This window comes from Oncorhynchus gorbuscha, linkage group LG23 (genome assembly GCF_021184085.1).
Source record: "Oncorhynchus gorbuscha isolate QuinsamMale2020 ecotype Even-year linkage group LG23, OgorEven_v1.0, whole genome shotgun sequence".
NCBI lineage: Eukaryota > Metazoa > Chordata > Actinopteri > Salmoniformes > Salmonidae > Oncorhynchus > Oncorhynchus gorbuscha.
Window position 1 is genome coordinate 44,196,604 of NC_060195.1, and position 24,916 is coordinate 44,221,519.

At 43.6% G+C, this 24,916-nt stretch overlaps 1 protein-coding gene across 1 annotated transcript in view; it reads left to right on the plus strand.

Moving 5' to 3' along the window:
• LOC124010532 (mediator of RNA polymerase II transcription subunit 12-like) overlaps positions 1-24,916 on the plus strand; it is an 88,359-nt gene that overhangs the window by 30,333 nt on the left and 33,110 nt on the right. The window contains 9 exon segments of the mRNA XM_046323053.1: positions 3,249-3,359; positions 3,484-3,597; positions 6,100-6,254; positions 20,598-20,777; positions 21,173-21,244; positions 21,751-21,911; positions 23,849-24,010; positions 24,285-24,396; positions 24,620-24,709. Coding sequence (XP_046179009.1) covers positions 3,249-3,359; positions 3,484-3,597; positions 6,100-6,254; positions 20,598-20,777; positions 21,173-21,244; positions 21,751-21,911; positions 23,849-24,010; positions 24,285-24,396; positions 24,620-24,709 — 1,157 coding nt within the window.

Below are 24,916 nucleotides of genomic sequence, written 5' to 3' on the forward strand. Positions count from 1 at the left end.
TGTTTTGTTGACATTGAGTATGAGGTTATTTTCCTGACACCACACTACGAGGGCCCTCACCTCCTCCCTGTAGGCCGTCTCGTCGTTGTTGGTAATCAAGCCTACCACTGTAGTGTCGTCTGCAAACTTGATGATTGAGTTGGAGGCGTGCATGGCCACGCAGTCATGAGTGAACAGGGAGTACAGGAGAGGGCTGAGAACGCACCCTTGTGGGGCCCCAGTGTTGAGGATCAGCGGGGTGGAGGAAGTCCAGCCCGTCAGGAAGTCCAGGGCCCAGTTGCACAGGGCGGTCTCGATATTAATGACGAGTTTGGAGGGTACTATGGTGTTAAATGCTGAGATGTAGTTGATGAACAGCATTCTTACATAGGTATTCCTCTTGTCCAGATGGTTTAGGGCAGTGTGCAGTGTGATTGTGATTGCGTCGTCTGTGGACCTATTGGGGTGGTAAGCAAATTGGAGTGGGTCTAGGGTGTCAGGTAGGGTGGAGGTGATATGGTCCTTGACTCGTCTCTCAAAGCACTTCATGATGACGGAAGTGAGTGCTATAGGGCGGTAGTCGTTTAGCTCAGTTACCTTCACTTTCTTGGGAACAGGCACAATGGTAACTGAGCTAAATGACTATCGCCCTGTAGCAGTCACTTTCGTCATCATGAAGTGCTCTGAGAGACTGGTCAAGGACCATATCACCTCCACTCAGCAGAGAAGGGTAACACAGACTCTATCACAAACAACTCAAAGGCACCGGTGTCCCTCAGGATCTTCACTGGCACTGGGTCGTTACTTCCTAACAGACACACAAAACCCTCTCATGAAAGATAAATAATCTGGGTCAATTGGGTCTTCCACATGCACGAGACGGACTGACAGGAGTGAACGGATGTGGGACAGGCGACGCTAACGCCGTAGGCTTAGGTTTAACGTTAGCGCAAGTCCTGAATTTACCCTTAGCCCTGAGAACAGGACATTTGTTTTTCCAATGACCTGAACACTGACAGTAGTGACATACTTGACTGCAGTCAGCTTTACCATGGGAACCAGGCTCAACCCTAGATGAATGAAGCTCTGCCTGTGAACCAGAGTGTTTCGGTGGGCGAGACCCAAATCTCTCTGGACGCCCCCACTCACACGGAATACGGGACTCCTCAATGCTACTTTTGCGAGTCAAAACTTACTCGTCCCACAAAACCGCAGCTTCAGAGACTGTCTTCACTTTGTGTGCGTTAATGTACGTGGCTGTTCGATCCGGGATTGTGTCCTGAAATTGCTCTAGCATAATCAGATCACACAACCTCTGGAAACTCTTAACCGCAGAGGCGGAATGCGATTAAACTGTGAAGATAACTCTTGTGCAGATGCAACATGAGTCTTTATCAGCCCTTTTTAAAGTTCTAAATTGTTGGTGGCAAACCTCAGTAAGCAATTTGTAAATCTGTAAAACAGCCATTATAACCTTAGCATAGCTGACACTGTCAGCTACACAAAGAGCTGAATATGCTTCCTGCGCTTTACCAGTTAACACACTATAAACATTAAAGTGTGATCAGAATCAGGCTAACTCCTAGCGTCAGCAACTCACTCAAACAATGAAAATAACATCTGGGTCCTTTTCATAAAATGTTGGCAACAGACGTAAGTATCCAACAATATAAAATGTTTCCGGGGCACGGCCGAGAGAGGAGCGACCCCTAGGGAAATCAGGGTCACCTTCCCTAAGCAAACCCTCCCCCGACAGCTTTCCATCCCTAAACAAGTTTAGCCGTGCTGGTTGCAGCTTGATTTTAGCATGTTCCTATTCCTGTTTAAATTCCAATTCCTTGTCATGCGTAACACGATCATGCTCTGACTGTAACAGAAGCAGTTATTTCTGCTGTTCAAAAGAACTACTACTAGGGCTAACAGAGTGAAATGGGGAGACCGCTGGGGAGGTGGCGAGTCCTCTGCGGAGGCTGCCCCAGTGGTAACTACGCGTATACAACTCTACATTAGATTGGCCTTCAATATTAACCTTACAATTTTTGGGAGGTTTATCACTAATTTCAAACGGGTAGTGCTTAGCTATCTTCAACAGCTGTTTAGTACATACACTAGCCGTTCAAAAGTTTGGGGTCACTTAGAAATGTCCTTGTTTTTGAAAGAAAAGCAATTTTTTTGGTCCATTTAAAATAACATCAAATTGATCAGAAATACAGTGTAGACATTGTTAATGTTGTAAATGACTGTTTGAACCTGGAAACGGCTGATTTATTTTTAAAATTAAATATCTACATAGGAGTACAGAGGCCCATCAGCAACCATCACTCCTGTGTTCCAATGGCACGTTGTGTTTGCTAATCCAAGTTTATACATTTAAAAGGCTAATTGATCATTAGAAAACCCTTTTGCAATCATGTTAGCACAGCTGAAAACTTGTTCTGATTTAAGAAGCAATAAAACTGGCCTTTAGACTAGTTGAGTATCTGGGGCATCAGCATTTTTTGGGTTCTATTACAGGCTCAAAATGGCCAGAAACAAATAACTTTCTTCTGAAAATCGTCAGTCTATTCTTGTTCTGAGAAATGAAGGCTATTCGATGCGAGAAATTGCCAAGAAGCTGAAGATCTCGTACAACGCTGTGTACTACTTCCGTCACAGAACAGCTCTAACCAGAATAGAAAGTGGAGTGGGAGGCCCTGGTGCACAACTGAGCAAGAGGACAATATATTAGTGTCTAGTTTGAGAACCAGACGCCTCACATGTCCTCAACTGGCAGCTTCATTAAATAGTACCTGCAAAACACCAGTCTCAAAGTCAACAGTAAAGAGGGAGGCAATGCGGAGATAAAGAAACAACAAACATATATACTTATTAAATAAAGTAACAATAGTGTGTAGTCAGTAGTGTAAGTGAGTGGATGTGTGCATAGATGGTGATAATGAGGGGTATTGAGAGGTGCAAAAACAAATGAACAGAGGCCAAAAATGCCACAACAAAAAGAATGTCTGCGTGGAGTCTCTTCAATGTATGGGGGGGGGGTGTATTTATCCCCGGGACACACCCGAGCCCAGGTGTCCTATTTCACAGACAACCCTCCCAGCTCTGCCCACTGACATCATATTAAGGAAAACAAGAGCAGAGAGAGAGAATTTGGCAGATAGTAGGAGGGTTTGCTAAAGTAGCTTTATTCCCGTTCAGATTCTTGTTGTGGTTGTGTGTGGCTGTCTGTGTGACCCTTTAACCTACCTCTCTCTGTGTGTTTCTCCTCCCAGCCTGCAGTGAGCAGGACTCTGAGCCCGGAGCCCGTCTGACCTGCAGGATTCTGCTGCACCTTTTCAAGACCCCGCAGCACAACCCCTGCCCCCAGGATGGAGCCAAATCAGGTACTCACAAAACAAACTAATTCCAAGTGTAATCCCACATCTTATATTATTTTAATTGATTGATGCCATTAATTAATATATGTTTTTAATTTAATGAAATTGTTAATGGTTTTATATTTTGCAGATAAATCTTCTGTTGGGATCCGGTCGTCGTGTGATCGCCACCTTCTGGCTTACTCGCAGAACAGCATAGTGGTCGGAGCTGTCTTTGCTGTCCTAAAGGCTGTCTTTATGCTGGGTAATACACTCAGTATTATGCTATTATTTTGTCCTTAAAGTTGCGTATGAGTCCAATTTGACAATTGAATGTGAATAGGTTGATGTATTTATAGTTATTAAAGTGGAACTGACAGCGTTTTAGCAACATGAAATCGTATTAAAATATTTTTATACATACCCAGGAAGAATATGACTTTCACTTTCTCACAAGCGTGCACATAGATATCTATAAAATTTTCATTTTCATAAATTCATAGAATGTTTGGGAATGATGTAAAGTAAGGAATTTGTTAAAATTCTATAGCAATATAGAGTGGAAAAGCTTCCATGCATTTGGACAATTAATAGACACTGCAGTAAATAAAACTGTCTTGTCCAGGACTGGAGTCTACTCAGACCAGTGCGCCATAGCCAATCAGAGCTACAGTTGGCCTATATGCAAATAAGCCATTTCCCACACGGTCCTGCCATCATTCACTTTGACCTGTACTATGTGTAGGCAGTAACAACATCGCGACTTTAGATCATTAGAACGAATTCACCAAAAGCCACAAAATACACCTGAATGGATTTCTGGAAATATGTAAACACCACGGGAGTCCTCTTACATTTGCAAACTTTATAGTCCTATTGATCAAAAAACCATGAAAAGGTAGGCTCTTTCTCCCTCAGTTATGCACATCAAAAACAACAAAATCATGAGCTAAAATCTAACAAAGGAACATTAGATAAACCCTCTCAAACTTTTTCAGCTAGTTAGCCATCAAAATTGCACTGATAATCGAGGGGGAATAGTTGCCTACTCGTCCTACTGCAGCTTGCCTGCCTGCCCGCTCATTTTATAGATGCCAAAAACATTTGATAGATAGCAGAATATGCTAACTGTCGATAAGTCGTTTAAGTTCAGAATAGCTAACTCGCAAAGCAATTCACAGTTCTTGTTCGCTAATTACCTCTAGCTGTACCGAAAAGCGATATGAGGGGGAAAAGTCGGCCACTCACCCACTCCTCCAGTGACATGACATCCTCCCAGCAGCTAGCTAGCTAGAGAGCTAATGTTAGGGTCTGTGTTTTTAACTTGCTAAATAAACAGCTAGCTACATAAATAGATATGCTATCCCAGTGGTGTCAAACTCAATCAGCGCACAGGCCACATTGAGAGAACTGAATTCGTGGGCCAGACATAGACTATTTGTTTTTACATGAAAAATGTGCAATTGCGAACCAAACTGGCCATTGTTTCATTTGAAAAAAGAGACCCATTTATAATGTTCAATTATGTACATAGGCTTCTGTACAGTGCATTCGGATAGTATTCAGACCCCTTGACTTTTTCCACATTTCATTTATGGTTCAGCCTTATTCTAAAGTTGATCTGTTTTTTTTTCTCATCAATCTATACACCATACCCTATAATGACAAATTGAAAACAGGGTTTTAGAAATTGTTGCAACAGAAATACCTTTTCCATTAATCATCCTTGAGATGTTTCTACAACTTGAGGTCCACCCGTAGTAAATTCAATTGATTGAACATGATTTGGAAAGGCACACTCCTGTCTTTATAAGGTCCCACAGCTGACAGTGCATGTCAGAGCAAAAACCAAGCCATGAGGTCGAAGAGGTTGTCCATAGAACTCCGAGAAAGGATTGTCGGCACAGGTCGAACTTTGGCCTGAATGCCAAGCATCACGTCTGGAGGAAACATGGCACCATCCCTACGGTGAAGCATGATGGTGGCAGCATCATGCTGGGGGGGATTTTTCCAGCGGCAGGGACTGGGAGACTAGCCAGGATCGAGAGAAAGGTGAACAGAGCAAAGTACAGAGATCCTTTATGAAAACTTTCTCCAGAGCGCTAAGGACCTCAGACAGGACAACGACCCTAAGCACTCAGCCAAGACAACGCAGGAGAGGTTTCAGAATGTGCTTGAGTGGCCCAGACTTGAACCATGTGTCTGTGTATTTTCCCTTCACTGTGCTCTGTAAATGGGGGACACGGAGGTGCAATTTAAGTTGAATTTACCGACACGATCACTTCAGGCTATAATTCCATGAAGTAGATGACTCAAATGTCTCATTTATACTTGCTTTTGTGTCCTATTTGGCTTGTGGGCCTTGTTTGACACATGTGCTCGCCTATTAGCCACATTGACTGACTGCTGTAATTTACAACCTAAAAGCAATAATTTTTTTTGACTCACAAGAAATGTATTGGTTACCATATTAGTCATGCGTTGAACTGCATCCATCTATTCTGCCAGCGACGCCTTTCTGTACGTCATGGCATTTTGAGTCAAATAGAGCATGTTTTTAAAAAGCTCATATAAAGTTGGTTTTGAAGCATAAACTGGGAATTTGATATTTTGTACTGGTATTATGATTGTCTGTTTCATATCTGCGAAGTATTTAAAACACTGTCAGTTTCACTATAAATGTCTATCTCTTACAACTGGTCACCAGTAAGACCACAGAACCTTGAAGTTCTACCTTTTGTAACATTTTCTCTCCATCGCGCTCCAGGCGATGCAGAACTGAAGGGCTCGGGATTTTCTCACCCCGCCGGCCTCGACGACGACGACATAGGTTCCAAGAAGTCGGGCGGCCACACAGCCTCTATAGAGACGGCCAGCCTAGACATGTACGCCAAGTATGTGCTGAAGAGCATCTGCCAACAGGTGAGAACATGTGAAAGGAGACATTTCACACCAGGGTCAAATTTTTGGGACTTCCTATATTTTCTCTCTTCCGTTTCCCTCACACACCAGAAGCTGCATATTTCCTAATGCAAGTCATTTCTAGGTGTGGAGTCCATTTCATTTGTTTAGTTTTATTTCAGTCAATCCAGAAAGTAAACTGAAGTGAAACATTTCCTAATTGAAAACCAACTGTTCAAATCCTGAGTTGACTGAATTTATTACTCCATTTCGGGTAATGACAATGCACTTAGTATTAGTATTTTATTAGGACCCCATTAGCTACTGCTAAAGCTAAATCCCCCTGATGTGAAAATAGCAATCTTGTTTCACTAAATTCCCCTGACATTTAGTATTTTGTAAGGATACCCATTAGCTGTTCCAAAAGCAACAGCTACTTTTCCTGGGGTCCAAACAAAACATGAAACATTACAATACAGAACATTATTAGACAAGAACAGCCCAAGGACAGAGAAGGCACACGCAGCCTACATATCAATACATACAGAAACTAGGTCAAATGCGGGAGAGGCGTTGTGCCGTGAGGTGTTGCTTTATCTGTTTTTTGAAACCAGGTTTGCTGTTTATTTGAGCAATATGAGATGGAACGGAGTTCCATGCAATAATGGCTCTATATGGCACTGTATGCTTTCTTGAATTTGTTTTGGATTAGAGATGAAACGGTATGAAAATGTCATATCCTGATTATAGTGACAAATGATCACGGTATTGTTAAAATGTGCTGGAACTGTACTGATACACAAACGGAAATCATTTCACCAAGGTTTATATACAAAACCAACAAACAACAAAAAGTTAGCAGCACTATGCACTTTTTGTGTGCATAAACATAAAAATAATAACATTAAAGATGGCACCATGTGGCTTTGAGAGAAGTTTCCCTAGTGCAGGTTTTAATGAACACAACCTTAAGCAAATCAAATGTGCATATAAAAGCAACACAAGTAAAGCAATGTGCATGTAAGAACAATACAACTATATGTAAACACATCCAATGTGCAGGTGTTGACATCAAAATAACAACACACAAAATGGAAACAAATCAAATGAACAGCACTGATTATAAGTCTGTTCTCACCTTCATAAAGAAATAAGGTGCTACTGGCCTAACATCCTGTATGTATGCATCTTTGTTCACTTGAGATTGATAAGTAAAAATGTCCTCATAATTACTTTGTCCGGTTTAAGTAGTGATCTGTGACGGGAGACAATGTACCCGCTGGCACTGAACGCTCTCTCTGCTGGCATGCTGGTTGCTGGGTTGAAAAAAATCTTCCTGGCAACCCTGGCAAGGTGAGGCAGCTCTGATGCATGGCCCTTCCACCACACCAGTGGATCCTCTTCTGCTGGAATGGGTGGCAGAGACGGGCAGACCTTGATCTCTTCTTTCACTCTTTCTTCTGGGGTGGTCGGAATCTGACCCTCTTTACCTCAAGGCAACAGAGAGGTGATCTTTCTCAGCAACCCAGCCAGGCCTTTCCCCTCCGATGCCGCTGTGGGTATGTTGGTGGTGGAGCTGCTGCTGGTGCTTTGTGGTTCTTCCCTGACTTATCCAGCTGCCAGCTTCAAGGCCTCCTGGACACAGCTGTCAGTGTCAACTTTTACCGCCTCGGGCTCATTTAAAAAGCCCCTTTTGAAGCGGGGGTCAATGAAACATGCCATGTGCATGACTCTCTTTGCCTTCTCTGTTTATCTGTTGTTAAGGCCTTCTTTCATTACCCTTTTCATCTCTTTGGTCAGGGATGGATCTGTATCCTTTTCCACCAGAACATCACGGGTGATGTGGTCCAGGACAGGCTTGATGGCTGACAGTGTCACTCGTGTCTCTGAGCAAGTTTACAGATGCACTTGTCTCAGAGGATTAAGGAGCTGGCACATTTGCTCCATGACACTTATGTCGGCATCGTTGGGCATCAGGTGCCATGTTCCTCTTTCTCCAGCCAGTGTCGCACAGATTGGCTGCTGTTGGCTGAGGAAACAGATCCCCATCGGGTCACCACATCATGGATCAGAGCCTTCTGTGGCATGTTGAGGGCAGCTAGCTTTTCTCTCAGTTCTCTCCTTCTCTTCCTGCTCCGTGACAAGCCTTGTACCAGATGACGGCAGGCCTTGACTGCTGTGTCAACTCTCTGAATTTTCAGAGCCTTTGAGATGGCCAGGTTCAAATTATGGCCAAAGCACCCATGGCATCATGTCCTTTGCAATCTAATATGAAAAGGGCTGCAGTGAAGTCTTGAGCATTTTTTTATGTGGGTGCATAACATTTACATTTACATTTACATTTAAGTCATTTAGCAGACGCTCTTATCCAGAGCGACTTACAAATTGGTGCATTCACCTTATGACATCCAGTGGGACAGTCACTTAACAATAGTGCATCTAAAACTTAGGGGGGGGGTGGGGTGAGAGGGATTACTTAACCTATCCTAGGTATTCCTTAAAGAGGTGGGGTTTCAGGTGTCTCCGGAAGGTGGTGATTGACTCCGCTGTCCTGGCGTCGTGAGGGAGTTTGTTCCACCATTGGGGGGGCCAGGGCAGCGAACAGTTTTGACTGGGCTGAGCGGGAGCTGTACTTCCTCAGTGGTAGGGAGGCGAGCAGGCCAGAGGTAGATGAACGCAGTGCCCTTGTTTGGGTGTAGGGCCTGATCAGAGCCTGGAGGTACTGAGGTGCCGTTCCCCTCACAGCTCCGTAGGCAAGCACCATGGTCTTGTAGCGGATGCGAGCTTCAACTGGAAGCCAGTGGAGAGAACGGAGGAGCGGGGTGACGTGAGAGAACTTGGGAAGGTTGAACACCAGACGGGCTGCGGCGTTCTGGATGAGTTGAAGGGGTTTAATGGCACAGGCAGGGAGCCCAGCCAACAGCGAGTTGCAGTAATCCAGACGGGAGATGACAAGTGCCTGGATTAGGACCTGCGCCGCTTCCTGTGTGAGGCAGGGTCGTACTCTGCGGATGTTGTAGAGCATGAACCTACAGGAACGGGCCACCGCCTTGATGTTAGTTGAGAACGACAGGGTGTTGTCCAGGATCACGCCAAGGTTCTTGGCGCTCTGGGAGGAGGACACAATGGAGTTGTCGACCGTGATGGCGAGATCATGGAACGGGCAGTCCTTCCCCGGGAGGAAGAGCAGCTCCGTCTTGCCGAGGTTCAGCTTGAGGTGGTGATCCGTCATCCACACTGATATGTCTGCCAGACATGCAGAGATGCGATTCGCCACCTGGTCATCAGAAGGGGGAAAGGAGAAGATTAGTTGTGTGTCGTCTGCATAGCAATGATAAGAGAGACCATGTGAGGTTATGACAGAGCCAAGTGACTTGGTGTATAGCGAGAATAGAAGAGGGCCAAGAATAGAGCCCTGGGGGACACCAGTGGTGAGAGCGCGTGGTGAGGAGACAGATTCTCGCCACGCCACCTGGTAGGAGCGACCTGTCAGGTAGGACGCAATCCAAGCGTGGGCCGCGCCGGAGATGCCCAACTCGGAGAGGGTGGAGAGGAGGATCTGATGGTTCACAGTATCGAAGGCAGCCGATAGATCTAGAAGGATGAGAGCAGAGGAGAGAGAGTTAGCTTTAGCAGTGCGGAGCGCCTCCGTGATACAGAGGAGAGCAGTCTCAGTTGAATGACTAGTCTTGAAACCTGACTGATTTGGATCAAGAAGGTCATTCAGAGAGAGATAGCGGGAGAGCTGGCCAAGGACGGCACGTTCAAGAGTTTTGGAGAGAAAAGAAAGAAGGGATACTGGTCTGTAATTGTTGACATCGGAGGGATCGAGTGTAGGTTTTTTCAGAAGGGGTGCAACTCTCGCTCTCTTGAAGACGGAAGGGACGTAGCCAACGGTCAGGGATGAGTTGATGAGCGAGGTGAGGTAAGGGAGAAGGTCTCCGGAAATGGTCTGGAGAAGAGAGGAGGGGATAGGGTCAAGCGGGCAGGTTGTTGGGCGGCCGGCCGTCACAAGACGCGAGATTTCATCTGGAGAGAGAGGGGAGAAAGAGGTCAGAGCACAGGGTAGGGCAGTGTGAGCAGAACCAGCGGTGTCGTTTGACTTAGCAAACGAGGATCGGATGTCGTCGACCTTCTTTTCAAAATGGTTGACGAAGTCATCTGCAGAGAGGGAGGAGGGGGGAGGGGGCGGAGGATTCAGGAGGGAGGAGAAGGTGGCAAAGAGCTTCCTAGGGTTAGAGGCAGATGCTTGGAATTTAGCGTGGTAGAAAGTGGCTTTAGCAGCAGAGACAGAGGAGGAAAATGTAGAGAGGAGGGAGTGAAAGGATGCCAGGTCCGCAGGGAGGCGAGTTTTCCTCCATTTCCGCTCGGCTGCCCGGAGCCCTGTTCTGTGAGCTCGCAATGAGTCATCGAGCCACGGAGCGGGAGGGGAGGACCGAGCCGGCCTGGAGGATAGGGGACATAGAGAGTCAAGGGATGCAGAGAGGGAGGAGAGGAGGGTTGAGGAGGCAGAATCAGGAGATAGGTGGGAGAAGGTTTGAGCGGAGGGAAGAGATGATAGGATGGAAGAGGAGAGAGTAGCGGGGGAGAGAGAGCGAAGGTTGGGACGGCGCGATACCATCCGAGTAGGGGCAGTGTGGGAGGTGTTGGATGAGAGCGAGAGGGAAAAGGATACAAGGCAGTGGTCGGAGACTTGGAGGGGAGTTGCAGTGAGGTTAGTGGAAGAACAGCATCTAGTAAAGATGAGGTCGAGCGTATTGCCTGCCTTGTGAGTAGGGGGGAAGGTGAGAGGGTGAGGTCAAAAGAGGAGAGGAGTGGAAAGAAGGAGGCAGAGAGGAAAGAGTCAAAGGTAGACGTGGGGAGGTTAAAGTCGCCCAGAACTGTGAGAGGTGAGCCGTCCTCAGGAAAGGAGCTTATCAAGGCATCAAGCTCATTGATGAACTCTCCGAGGGAACCTGGAGGGCGATAAATGATAAGGATGTTAAGCTTGAAAGGGCTAGTAACTGTGACAGCATGGAATTCAAAGGAAGCGATAGACAGATGGGTAAGGGGAGAAAGAGAGAATGACCACTTGGGAGAGATGAGGATCCCGGTGCCACCACCCCGCTGACCAGACGCTCTCGGGGTGTGCGAGAACACGTGGGCGGACGAAGAGAGAGCAGTAGGAGTAGCAGTGTTGTCTGTGGTGATCCATGTTTCCGTCAGTGCCAAGAAGTCGAGGGACTGGAGGGAGGCATAGGCTGAGATGAACTCTGCCTTGTTGACCGCAGATTGGCAGTTCCAGAGGCTACCGGAGACCTGGAACTCCACGTGGGTCGTGCGCGCTGGGACCACCAGAGTAGGGTGGCCGCGGCCACGCGGTGTGGAGCGTTTGTATGGTCTGTGCAGAGAGGAGAGAACAGGGATAAACAGACACATAGTTGACAGGCTACAGAAGAGGCTACGCTAATGCAAAGGAGATTGAATGACAAGTGGACTACACGTCTCGAATGTTCAGAAAGTTAAGCTACGTAGCAAGAATCTTATTGACTAAAATGATTAAAATGATACAGTACTGCTGAAGTAGGCCAGCTGGCAGTGGGTGCGTTGTTGACACTACACTAATCAAGTCGTTCCGTTGAGTGTAATAGTTTCTGCAGTGTTGCTATTCGGGGCTAGCAGGCTAGCTAGCAGTGTTGTTTACGTTACGTTGCGTTAAAAGAACGACAATAGATGGCTAGCGAACCTAGAAAATCGCTCTAGACTACCCAATTATCTTTGATACAAAGACGGCTATGTAGCTAGCTAAGTAGCTAGCTACGATCAAACAAATCAAACCGTTGTACTGTAATGAAATGAAGTGAAAAAGTGATACAACCTGTGAATGCGACCGGGTAGTTGAGTTCTATACAGAAGACGTTGGCTAGCGTTGGCTAGCTAGCAGAGTTGGCTAGCTAGCAGAGTCACCTACGTTAAGGACGACAAATAGCTGGCTAGCTAACCTCGGTAAGTTAAGATAATCACTCTAAGACTACACACTCTAAACCTAAACAACACAATTATCTTGGATACGATGATACGAAGACAGCAAAGACAGCTATGTAGGTAGCTAACACTAAACTAATCAAGTCGTTCAGTTGAGTGTAATAGTAATAGTTTCTCAGTGCAGCTAATCAGTGGACGTTAGCTAGCTGGCTAGTGAAGACTACGTTAGGACGGCGAAATACGATAATTACGCAATTATCTTTGATACAAAGACGGCTATGTAGCTAGCTGAGAAGAAATTGCTAAGATAAGACAAATCAAACCGTTGTGATATAATGAAATATGATGAAAAAGTTATACTACCCGTTGGAGCGACGTGCAGATGCGACCACTCGCTCCAACCGGAACCGGGTCCCTGCATAAGCATAAGCAGCCTGCCTTTTTTTAAATGCTTGCTCGAGTGTCTGTGTCACAACTGTAGATGAGGGACCACTGGGTTTGCCTGCTGCAAACCCACTCTGTAAACAAGGGAATAGCAAATGTATTATTATTATTGGTGTCGTTACGTTATAATTATTATTCCCTCTCTCACCACACAGTCTATCTTCTGTGTTTCATTTGAGTATATGCAATGACCCCATGCACAATTTACATAAATACAAATGAGTCCTCTTAGCGTGAAGAGGGATCAAATTCGACAACATCCAGTGAAATCGGAGCACGTCAAATTCAAAATACAAAATCATAATATTAAATATTCATGAAAATACAAGTGTCATACATGATTCTTTAGCTTAGAATCTTGGTAATCGAACCGCGTTGTCCGGTTTACAATAGGCTTTACTGCAAGAGCATAGCATTCGATTATCTGAGGACAGCACCACACAACATATTTTCAAACCAGCACAGGCGTCACAAAATCATAAATAGCGAAAAAATAAATCACTTACCTTTTTTGAAGGTCTTCCTCTGTTTGCATTCCCAAGGGTCCCAGCTACACAATGAATTGTCGTTTTGTTCGATAAAGTCCTTCTTTATATCCCAAAAGGTCAGTTTAAAAGGCATCATTGAGTTCAGTAATACACCCGTTCAACATGCAGACAAAGAAGTCCCAGAAGTTCCCCGTAAAGTTAGTCCCAACAAGTCAATCGACATTTCTAATTAATCCTCAGGTAGTCAATTCTACCATTTATATGCATTATCCTAGCTTCTGGGCCTGAGTAACAGGCAGTTTACTTTGGGCACGTCAGACAGGCGGAAATTCAGGATTCTGCCCCCGACACTAGAAAGGTTGAGAAGACAGTGATAGTAATTGCAATGAGCCCAACCGTTGACAGGAGTCTTGTATATAGTGTTTCTCCTGTTGGAACACTTTTACAACCAAGTCGACGTCTGCCGGGTTTTAAATGAACAAAATATGTTAGTTGGGTGACTAAACTACATAACGTGTTATCGTGTGCAATGGGCGAACAGAGTCTGCAGACACACAACGCGTACAGCAGCAGCAGTTTTTCCAAGCGTAGGTAACACTGAAAGCTTCAGTTTAGATTATTGACAAGCTATTAGCAAGTTAGACGCATAAACTGTGACATTTTCCCCAATTTCCGAAGTACCCACAATATGCATTGAGCTAAAGGTTAGCTTACCTTGCATTCGCTATAAAGTAGTGGGTGGTGGTCACGAAGATGACTCGAGATTGGAAGTGTTGCCCCCTTTCGCATGTTCTACAGACAGGGTGACCATCTTTGATTAAGTTTCCCTCAGCACTCTTGTAAAACTCAAAATATGACCACACTTCAGATTTGGTCCTCTTAAAGGTTGAAAAATCTCTCGAGCGTTGTCACTGCCTTCCGCCATGTTTTCACACAAAGCAAAACCCACATTGCATGCTGCACCTGTGTCAGCCTGTTGCTAGCGTTGGTTGATGCTTGACAATATTTGCCGGGAGTTTTTCAAACCATGTTAATCAAACATGGTTTTATTGGTAATTAAGATTTGTAACGGTAATACTAACTGTCTGGATTTTTACCATGGTTTATCGTGAAACTGGTAAACGTTTCATCCCTATTTGGAGACTGTGAAAAGACCCCTGGTGGCATGTCTGGTGGGGTAAGTGTGTGTCAGAGCTGTGTATAAGTTGACTGTGCAAACAATTTGGGATTTTCAACACATTGTTTCTTTAAAAAAATAAGTAATGCAGTCTCTCCTCAGCTCTTTACACGTTTGACATTAGAGAAGCTTCCATTAAAGAAAACCTTTTTGAGTTCTATTAGACAGATTGCTCTGAATCCACGATATGGCAGAGGTTGAAAAGCCACAACACAAGTTTTTTTCAACATAAGTTTATGGTCAATAATATCAAAGGCTGTACTGAAATTTGTCTTTTGTCTATAAAATTGTTATAAGTACACCTCTGAATAACATTGTATCCTTATTAACATTTGATACTGAAAAATAAAATATAATCAATAAATAATAATACATTCAAATTGATCAGCAACATTAACTCAGGAGCACAGTATATGAAACACTTTGACCTATAAAACAAAAATGAATAAAACTATTTGTGCTGATTTAAAAAAAAAATCAAAATGAAGTCCGGATTAATGGCTACAATGAGCACGTTTTGCAGAGCACAGCTTTTCGAAGCGGGGTTTGAAGCATGATACTGCAACTCTCAGCTCCTGCTCAATGTTTAGCTGGGACCTGTACTTAGTCTTCAGTGCAGCAACAGCAGAGAAGCCAGTCTCGCAAAGATAAGATGTTGCAAAAGGAAGAAGAATGCCCATTGCCCTCTGCCCTAAGAGTGGATACTGCCTCTCTACACTCAGCCATAATTCACTCACTGTCTGTGATGTGAACCTCAGTCTCAATGTGGAGTCAGACGTCATATCAATGAACTGGTCCTCCTCTGCAGAGCTGTTATTTGAAATGCATTCCAGATGACTACCTCATGAAGCTGGTTGAGAGAATGCCGAGAGTGTGCAAAGCTGTCATCAAAGCAAAGGGTAGCTACTTTGAAGAATCTCAAATATAAAATATATTTGGATTCAACACTTTTGGTTGCTACATGATTTCATATGTGTTATTTCATAGTTTTGAGGACTTCACTATTATTCTACAATGTAGATAGTAGTCAAAATAAAGAACAACCCTGGAATGAGTAGGTGTCCAAACTGTTGACTAGTACTGTGTGTATATATACATTAAAACCTCCCCCATACGATTTTCTGTTGCTTCTATATGTTATATCCTTGTGTTGCCAGTTCTCTATCATCAAATTAATTATTTAAGTGATTCTCAGAAATGGCTAATATATGAGTGTAATCTGATGTTACCAAGTTATTGGTTTCATTAACCTTATTTTGAAGGCTACATATGAGCTATTTTTGGCCCTTTACTGGGTAGCGTTTTAGAGAGAGAAATAATATGAAAAAGAGAAAACAAAGCAAGAGAGAAAAAATATACATTCAGCAGGCCATTAATCCAGTGTGTGTGTATGCGGGCTGTGGGGTGGAAGTTACGAACCCATAGGCTTGTCTCCCTCATCCCTTCTGGGCTTCTGTTTGGGATGGTGGACAAATAGCCTGTCATAGCGTTTCTAAGCAATGTCCCCACGCGCTCTGGCAGCTTTCTTTGCTGGGATAAGTTGTTTCCTCTTCTGACGCACAGCTTCAGGATAATCCTCGTTGAGGAATACATATATACTTTCCTCTCAAGTTCTTGGCTCTTTCCAAAACAGCTACCTTGTACTTGAACCTCAGGAACTTGACAACTACCTGGGCCGGTGTTGGATTTTCCCGTCCTGTGGGCACGCTCCACCTCAATCTTTCTGTGGTCCGTCTTCAATTTCTTTGAGATTTCCCTCACTTTGTCCTCAATTTGAACCAATGAGAACTTGCCACATGTAGCTATGAGTACAGGATTGAAACCCCTACACAGATTCTAAACAGATGTTGAACTGAAGAACAACTATTTCCATTGATCTTTAATTCCCTATTGACCTCTAGTCCTTTTGTGTATTATCTTAAAATATTCTTATAACCTCCATTGCAAAACTGTGTGTTTTAAAATAATTTATTTGGTGACGTGAATTTATTTAGTCTAGTTTTATCTAAAAAGGTTAACTTTTTATGTTTCATGTTTTTATGGTCCTCCTTCCACTGAGGCACCTCCACTGCCTGATACTCTTGAGTCACGGTTGACCTACCCCTTACTCCACTCCTTTCATCCACAACACTACCATTTACAAGACTTGAGTCACGCCCACTACTTGTGTTTTCCACAGAGAAGCATATTGTGTAAATAAGTTGCAGAGTTTTAACAGGCACTCTTTGTAAATTAGAATGTGCTCTTAACATAAATAAAAGGGAGTATGCCCAAGTCTTTGTCAACCGGTTGTGTACAAAGGTAAAGAAAACAACTCAGTCAATTAGTGATTTCACTATTATTAAGAAAAGACCCAGATGGCAAATATAAAGATGCAGTCTATCTAAAACAAAATGGGGGGGGGCCTCTTACACTTCAGTGTTGTGATGTCAAAATGCATAGCACTAAGAATGAAAAAGGTTTTACCAGGGCATCGTTCATCCTGATTGGATAGTTTTTTTACATGGATGATACATTGGAGAAAATATAGAACAACATGAAACATCTAAGAAGCCAGACCTAGTATTTGTAGAAGATTTTGAAAAGGCCTTTGATAATGCCTCTTGTAAAATGTGTAAATGTATAGCAACCTCAGGTGTAAAGTTGTAAATAGCGTCTACTTCTCAGAGTTCTGAACTGTCAAAAGGAGATAAACAAGGGTGTCACCATTATCCGCTGTCACCATATCTATTCGTTATGGCCATCAAAATGCTAGCTATTAAAATCGGATCAAAATTAGAGGATTAGAAATCCAAGGCTTAAAAACAAAGGTGTCCATGTAAGCTGCGGATTCAAGTTTTATATTAAGTCTTCAAGCTAGATCCCTGTAATCATTGAAGATCACTTTTCTAGACTCTCTGGACTAAAACCTTATAAGTGTACAGTATTACGTTTTGGATCTTTAAAAAATACAACTGTTACATTACCCAACAGTTTACCTAGAACATGGACTGACGGTGAAGTAGACATATTTGGTATTCATATCACAAAATATATAAATTAGCTCTCCACAAAGAATTTCAATAAACTAGTAAAACATAGACAAATTCCTGTCTATTTTTGGAAATATTGCCCTAATTTAACCATAGGACTAATTTACTTACGGCGCAGCCCTACTCCTGATGATTCCATTTTTCAAATCCTATGAGGGAAAAATATTTTGCTTTCTGGGAAGCTAAACCAGACAAGATAAAGTATGCCTGTCAATATAATGAATATGGACTGGGTTGGTTAAGACTATTAAATATAAAAGCACTAAAGCTCTCTCTAAAAGCTTCACATATGCAAAAGTTTCATTTGAACCCTAAATGCTTCTCAAGTAGATTACTAAGAAAATTGCCTTTTTGCCTTTGTGCAGATTGCCATGTCTCATTTTCGATTAATTGAAAATGATAATTTTTTTCAAGGTATCTCTCTTTTTCAAACAAGCATTGCAGAGTTGGCTACAATTTCAATTTCATCCCCCTGAAAAGATGGAACAAATATTACAACCGATATTATGGCTTGACTCAAATCTGCTGGTTGATGAAGGGCCTGTATTTATGGAAAATATGTTTTGAGGGTATTTTGTTTTTAAATTATATTGGAATTGTGGAGTTATGTCTTTCATGGAGTTATCAGAATTGTATGGGAAGTTCTGCTCAATCCAAGACTACAAGCAACTGATTACAGCATTACCCCAAAAATGGAGGAGGCAGGTGGCAGCGGAAAGAGGTAGGGAACTGGTCTGTCTGCCCAATATAAAGGTGCAAAACTGGCAGAGGAATAAAAATAGCATAAATAGCTAAGTATACCATTTTCATTTGAGGACCAGAATCTTGACAGCTGTGCCGTTGTGAATTTTGATGTACTTATTCCACGGTACAGGGTGTCTGAGTTAATAAGAGCAGAGCAGGATTCAAGACTTTGTGCTTCTCAGCTAAAATTATTGTACAGAATTCTTGCCACCTACAAAATTTGGATTATTTGTGTCATACAATAATTGCAGCTCTGCAGATTTTGTTGTGAGGAGACCGAATCAATAGACCATTTGTTTTGGTATTGCCCTCAGGTTGCATGTTTCTGGTCTCAGGTTTAGGAATGCCAACAGCATACCACCCTGCATACCACTGCTGGCTTGCTTCTGAAGCTAAGCAGGGTTGCTCCTGGTCAGTCCCTGGATGGGAGACCAGATGCTGCTGGAAGTGGTGTTCGAAGGCCAGTAGGAGGCACTCTTTCCTCTGGTCTAAAATGTATCCCAATACCCCAGGGCAGTGATTGGGGACACAGCCCTGTGTAGGGTGCCGTCTTTCGGATGGGGCGTTAAACGGGTGTCCTGACTCTCCGAGGTCATTAAAGATCCCATGGCACTTGTCGTAACAGTAGGGATGTTAACCCCGGTGTCCTGGCTAAATTCCCAATCTGGCTCTCAAATCATCATGGTCACCTAATAATTCCCAGTTTACAATTGGCTCATTCATCCCCTTCCTCTCCCCTGTAACTATTCCCCAGGTTGTTGCTGTAAATGAGAATGTGTTCTCAGTCAACAGGTGCATCCTGTTTCCATTGATCATCCTTGAGCTGTTTCTACAACTTGATTGCAGTCCACCTGTGATAAATTAATTTGATTGGACATGATTTGGAAAGGCACACACCTGTCTATATAAAATGCACATGACAACCCTCTTGGAGGTGCCAAAAGGCACCTAAATACTCTCAGACAATGAGAAACAAGATTCTCTAATCTGAAGAAAGCAAGATTAAGATTGGCCTGAATGCCAAGCGTCACGTCTGTAGGAAACCTGGCACCATCCCTACGGTGAAGCATCATGCTGTGGGGATGTTTTTCAGTGGCAGGGACTGGGAAGACTAGTCAAGATCGAGGTAAAGATGAACGGAGAAAAGAGCAGAGATCCTGCTCCAGAGCACTCAGGACCTCAGACTGGGGTGACGGTTCACCTTCCAACAGGACAATGACCCTAAGCACACATCCAAGACAACACATGGAGTGGCTTCGGGACAAATCTCTGAATGTCCTTGAGGGGCCCAGCCAGAGCCCGGACTTAAACCTGATCGAACATCTCTGGAGAGACCTGAAAATAGCTGTGCAGCGACACTCCCCATCCAACCTGACAGAGTTTGAGAGCATCTGCAGAGGAGAATGGGAGAAACTCCCCGAATACAGGTGTACCAAGCTTGTAGTGTCATACCCAAGAAGAAGACTCTAGGCTGTAATCGCTGCCAAAGGTGTTTCAACAAAGTACTGAGTAGATGGTCTGAATACTTATGTAAATGTGATATTTTTGTATTTTATATATATATATATATATTAGTAAAATGTCTAAATATGTTTTTGCTTTGTCATTATGGAGTATTGTGTGTAGATTGAGAGAAAAAAAAAAATGATTTAATCAATTTTAGAATAAGGCTGTAACGTAACAAAATGTGGAAAAAATCAAAGGGTCTGAATAGTTTCCGAAGGCACTGTATGTTAAACATCACAGCATAGTTGAAAGATGTACAGTATTGTGCGTAGAAATCCGAAGAGGATGGCCAGTAGAGCTAGATGGGATGGGCTGAGGGTTGGGATGGGGAATTGGAGACAAGTGGGAGTGGAGTTGCTGGGCGAGGGATAGAATGATAGTCAAAGATATAAGTAAAAAAATAAAGTCAATAAATGTATCAGAAACTAAGTTTGAATGACACTGAGGGGCATTGTTACTGCTAATGCCTGTTTGCCTGAGGCTTGATGCCGTGCAGGTGTTTGGACACATGCTCATTTAAATGCACATACATGGAAACACACATACACACACGTAATTAGTGCCATGCATGTACTCACACATATTAATTTGGCCTTGCTGTTATGATTTTTGCATATTTCTTTCCCTGTTTTCCTTGATCTTTTTTTCTCTTGTTTGTTTTGGTGGTGGTGGCTGATGGGTTGCTGGTTCGGGTCCCTGTTTTTGACCTTGTGGGAGATCTGTTGACGTGCACTTGGGCATGGCGTTGATCCTGGTTGCTTCTGTGGCTCTGGATTGGGAGTCTGTTAGATGACTAATGTGATGTGGATGTTGAGCAGCTTCACTGCAAGTAGATTGTATTTAAAAAATGTAAAAAATTCAGCTAAAGTAGTGAATGAACTAATTAGGAGTTTAATTTCGGTTTCACTTCCTGCATTGACTGAATTAAAAACTGAATGGGGCCAAACAATGTTCAGTATATACCCCTTGGTGATCTCTACCTATCATCACACATCTCTCCCTCCATCAGGAGTGGGTGGGCGAGCGCTGCCTCAGGTCCCTGTCGGAGGACAGCAGTGCCCTGCAGGACCCGGTGCTGGTCAACATCCAGGCCCAGCGGCTGCTGCAGCTCATCTGCTACCCTCACCGCCAGCTGGACAGTGAGGAGGGGGACAATCCCCAGAGGCAACGCATTAAACGCATCCTCCAGGTCAGCCCACACATGACCTAAAACCTTTTTCTGGAAATTACTTTGAAATGGTTTCTTTGAAGCCATCGAGGCCAGTTGTAAGTGAATCAGTGTCAGCCCTAGAAGATCGTTGGGGGTGGCGGAGAGAGCACAGCAGACGGTACATCCATTACAAATGGGGGGGGTTGCGGGTGCTAGAATTAATCAGTGGGTGAACTTTCTCTGAACCCTGGCTGTAGCTCAGCAGACCACATTAGGAAGCATGAGTTTTCTGAATGTCATTACTGCCATCTGCTGACTAAAGCAGTGCTACAGGGAAAGTGGTGAACTTTGGTGCTCTGTGTGACAACTTGAACTGTTTGGGGATTGTTGTGATGTGTACATCTAAAAGTTGTGTCCCATCCTCCCGGCTGTAGAACATGGACCAGTGGACGATGAGACAGTCGTCCCTGGAACTGCAGCTCATGATCAAGCAGAGTACTAACAACGTACGTAACCAGACTCCAGTGTCCTGTAAGGTCCTCAAGACACGAACACTGCCATTTAATCAAAATTAAGCATGCTATTACATTTACATTTTAGTCATTTAGCAGATGCTCTTAACCAGAGCAACTTAAAAGATCAATTAGTGTTAAGTGCCTCGCTCAAGTGCACATCAACATATTTTTCACCTTGTCGGCTCGGGGATTTGAACCAGCGACCTTTCAGTTACTGGCCCAAACCTCATAACCACTAGGCGGTCTGCCACCCAATGATATTGCAAGGATATTGCTCAAAATATAGATTTTGAATACAATCTGTCTGTAAAGTTCACAAGTGTGCCTCTGGTTCAATTGAATCCATAGAGATATATATATATATATAATTAAAGTGGCTTATGTCAAAACCCTTTGTAACTGTAGAATGTGCTAGTAATGGCAGCCGTCTTTGTCAAGGATAGATTCCCTGTCATTGAGTGCAAGTGGATGAACTCGTCTTTATTGTCTCCCTGCAGGAGCTGTACTCCCTATTGGAGAACATCGCCACGGTCACCATAGAGGTGTTCCAGAAGTCGGCGGAGATGAACTCCAACAACCCCTCAGGAAACAGCTCGGCCGGCGCCGGAAGCTCTACCTCCAACAGCAACAACACTAGCAAAATGAAACCAGTGTTGAGGTGTGTGTGATGTTTCTAAATTCTCCCTCCCATTTACAAATACAGTTGAAGTCGGAATTTTACATACACTTAGGCTGGAGTCATTAAAACTCAATTATCAACCTCTCCACAAATTTCTTGTTAACAAATTATAGTTTTTCCAGGTCAGTTAGGACATCTACTTTGTGCATGACACAAGTAATTTTTACAACAATTGTTTACAGACAGATTATTTCACTTATATATCACTGTATCACAATTCCAGTGGGTCAGAAGTTTACATACACTTGATTGTTCCTTTAAACAGCCTGGAAAATTCCAGAAAATTATATCATGTCTTTAGAAGCTTCTGATAGGCTAATTGACATAATTTGAGTCAATTGGAGGTGTACCTGTGGATGTATTTCAAGGCCGACCTTCAAACTCAGTGCCTCTTTGCTTGACATCATGGGTAAATCAAAAGAAATCAGCCAGGACCTCAAAGAAATTGCAGACAAGTCTGGTTCATCCTTGGGATCAATTTCCAAATGCCTGAAGCTACCACATTCATCTGTACAAACAATAGCACGCAAGTATAAACACCATGGGACCACGCAGCCGTCGTACCGCTCAGGAAAGAGACGTGTTCTGTCTCCTAGAGATGAACGTACTTTGGTGCGAAAAGTGCAAATCAATGGTGGAGGAAATGGGTACAAAAGTATCTATATCCACAGTAAAATGAGTCCTATATCGACATAACCTGAAAGGCCGCTCAGCAAGAAAGAAGCCACTGCTCCAAAACCGCCGTAAAAAAAGCCAGACTACGGTTTGCAACTGCACATATAACAAAGATCGTACTTTTTGGAGAAATGTCCTCTGGTCTGATGAAACAAAAATAGAACTGTTTGGCCATTATGACCATCATTATGTTTGGAGGAAAAAGAGGGAGGCCTGCAAGCTGAAGAACACCATTCCATCCATGAAGCACGGGGGTGGCAGCATCATGTTGTGGGGGTGCTTTGCTGCAGGAGGGACTGGTCCACTTCACAAAATAGATGGCATCATGAGGGAGGACAATTATCTGGATATACTGAAGCAACATTTCAAGACATCAGTCAGAAAGTTAAAGCTTGGTCGCAAATGGGTCTTCCAAATGGACAATGACCCCAAGCATACCTCCAAAGTTGTGGCAAAATGGCTTAAGGATAACAATGTCTAGGTATTGGAGTGGCCATCAGAAAGCCCTGACCTCAAACCTATAAAAAATGTGTGGGCAGAACTGAAAAGGTGTGTGCGAGCAAGGAGGCCTGCAAACCTGACTCAAGTTACAGCAGCTCTGTCAGGAGGAATGGGCCAAAATTCACCCAACTTTTTGTGGCACGCTTGTGGAAGGCTACCCGGAACGTTTCACCCAAGTTAAACAATTTAAAGTCAATGCTACCATTTATTAATTGTGTATGTAAACTTCTGACCCAATGGGAATGTGATGAAAGAAATAAAAGCTGAAATAAATCATTATTCCTATTATTCTGACATTTCACATTCTTAAAAAAAAGTGGTGATCCTAATTAACCTAAAACAGGGATTTTTTACTCTGATTAAATGTCAGGATTTGTGAAAAACTGAGCTAAAATGTATTTGGCTAAGGTGTATGTAAACTTCCGACTTCAACTGTATGTAGGAATACTGAGTTCACTGATAAATCACATGGTAAAATGGTGATTTGCTATATAATTATTTGATAATAGTTTTTCTGTGAGATACATTAAAACTAGAATATATCATAGGTACTACCAATTGTCAAATTTCAACCAGATAGTATCCATTGTTTTCACAATCTCTTTTGGTAAAACCATTTGAAATGGCTAAAGCAGTGTTTCCAAACTCCAGTCCCCGAGTATCCCAATCATGCTTTCTCATTGTTGGTGAAATCTAACCTCAGTGTAAAATCTCTTTTATATTTGTTTGTGTACCCCCAGTACGTCAGAGCGGACAGGTGTGTGGCTGGTGGCACCACTGATTGCCAAGCTGCCCACCTCAGTCCAGGGCCACGTCCTGAAGGCGGCAGGGGAGGAGCTGGAGAAGGGCCAGCATCTGGGATCCTCCTCACGCAAGGAGAGGGACCGGCAGAAACAGAAAAGGTCAGACAACTCACACCCGAGGAACCCCTTTTTTTGTCCTGGTCCCGACAGATATACAGTATAGATCAATAAATACACAGCACAGGACAGACCCCTTCTTTCAGAACAGTTTGTTTTAGTGGGTGTCAAAAACAGGGGCTTTATGAGGTGCTGTTTTGGGTTATGTAAATAATGCTTATTTTATCAACACTGTTGTACTCTCATCCAGAAAGCATAGTACTCCGCTCAATTATAATAATATTTTGCCCCAGCTTTCACATTTGTCTGTCTCCAGCATGTCTCTGCTGAGCCAGCAGCCTTTCCTATCTCTGGTGCTAACCTGTCTAAAAGGCCAGGACGAACAGCGAGAGGGCCTCCTCACCTCCCTCTACAGCCAGGTGCAGCAGGTAAGACCCAACACAGCCTCTCCCCCATCTTCTTATCCCACCACACCCCCTCTATTCGGCCAAAATCCCAACTTGAGATTGTATGGTTTCATTGACATCATTGCATGTTTTACACAAAAGTCAGTGTGTGCATCGCAACTGAGGATTCTGCCCTTGTGCTCACTGTTGGCCATATCTGCCATCTCATGCTGACTGATGCTATGGCTGCATTTCCATCTTCCAGATTGTAACAAACTGGCGGGAGGACCAGTACCAGGATGACTGCAAGGCCAAGCAGATGATGCACGAGGCACTGAAGCTGCGGCTCAATCTGGTGAGGTTTCTTAGTCACCACTACCATCATAGTCATGTGATTTCGCTGTTATGCCTGAACGTGTTAAATTGTCCAATATCAGACGAGGCCAGACGGACAGAATGTACCTCTGAAAACAAATCAAACCCAGTTAGTTACTGTTTGTTTTTGTCCATTAAAAGTACAAAGAGATGTAGAGGTTGAAAATGTATTAAGATTATTATTACA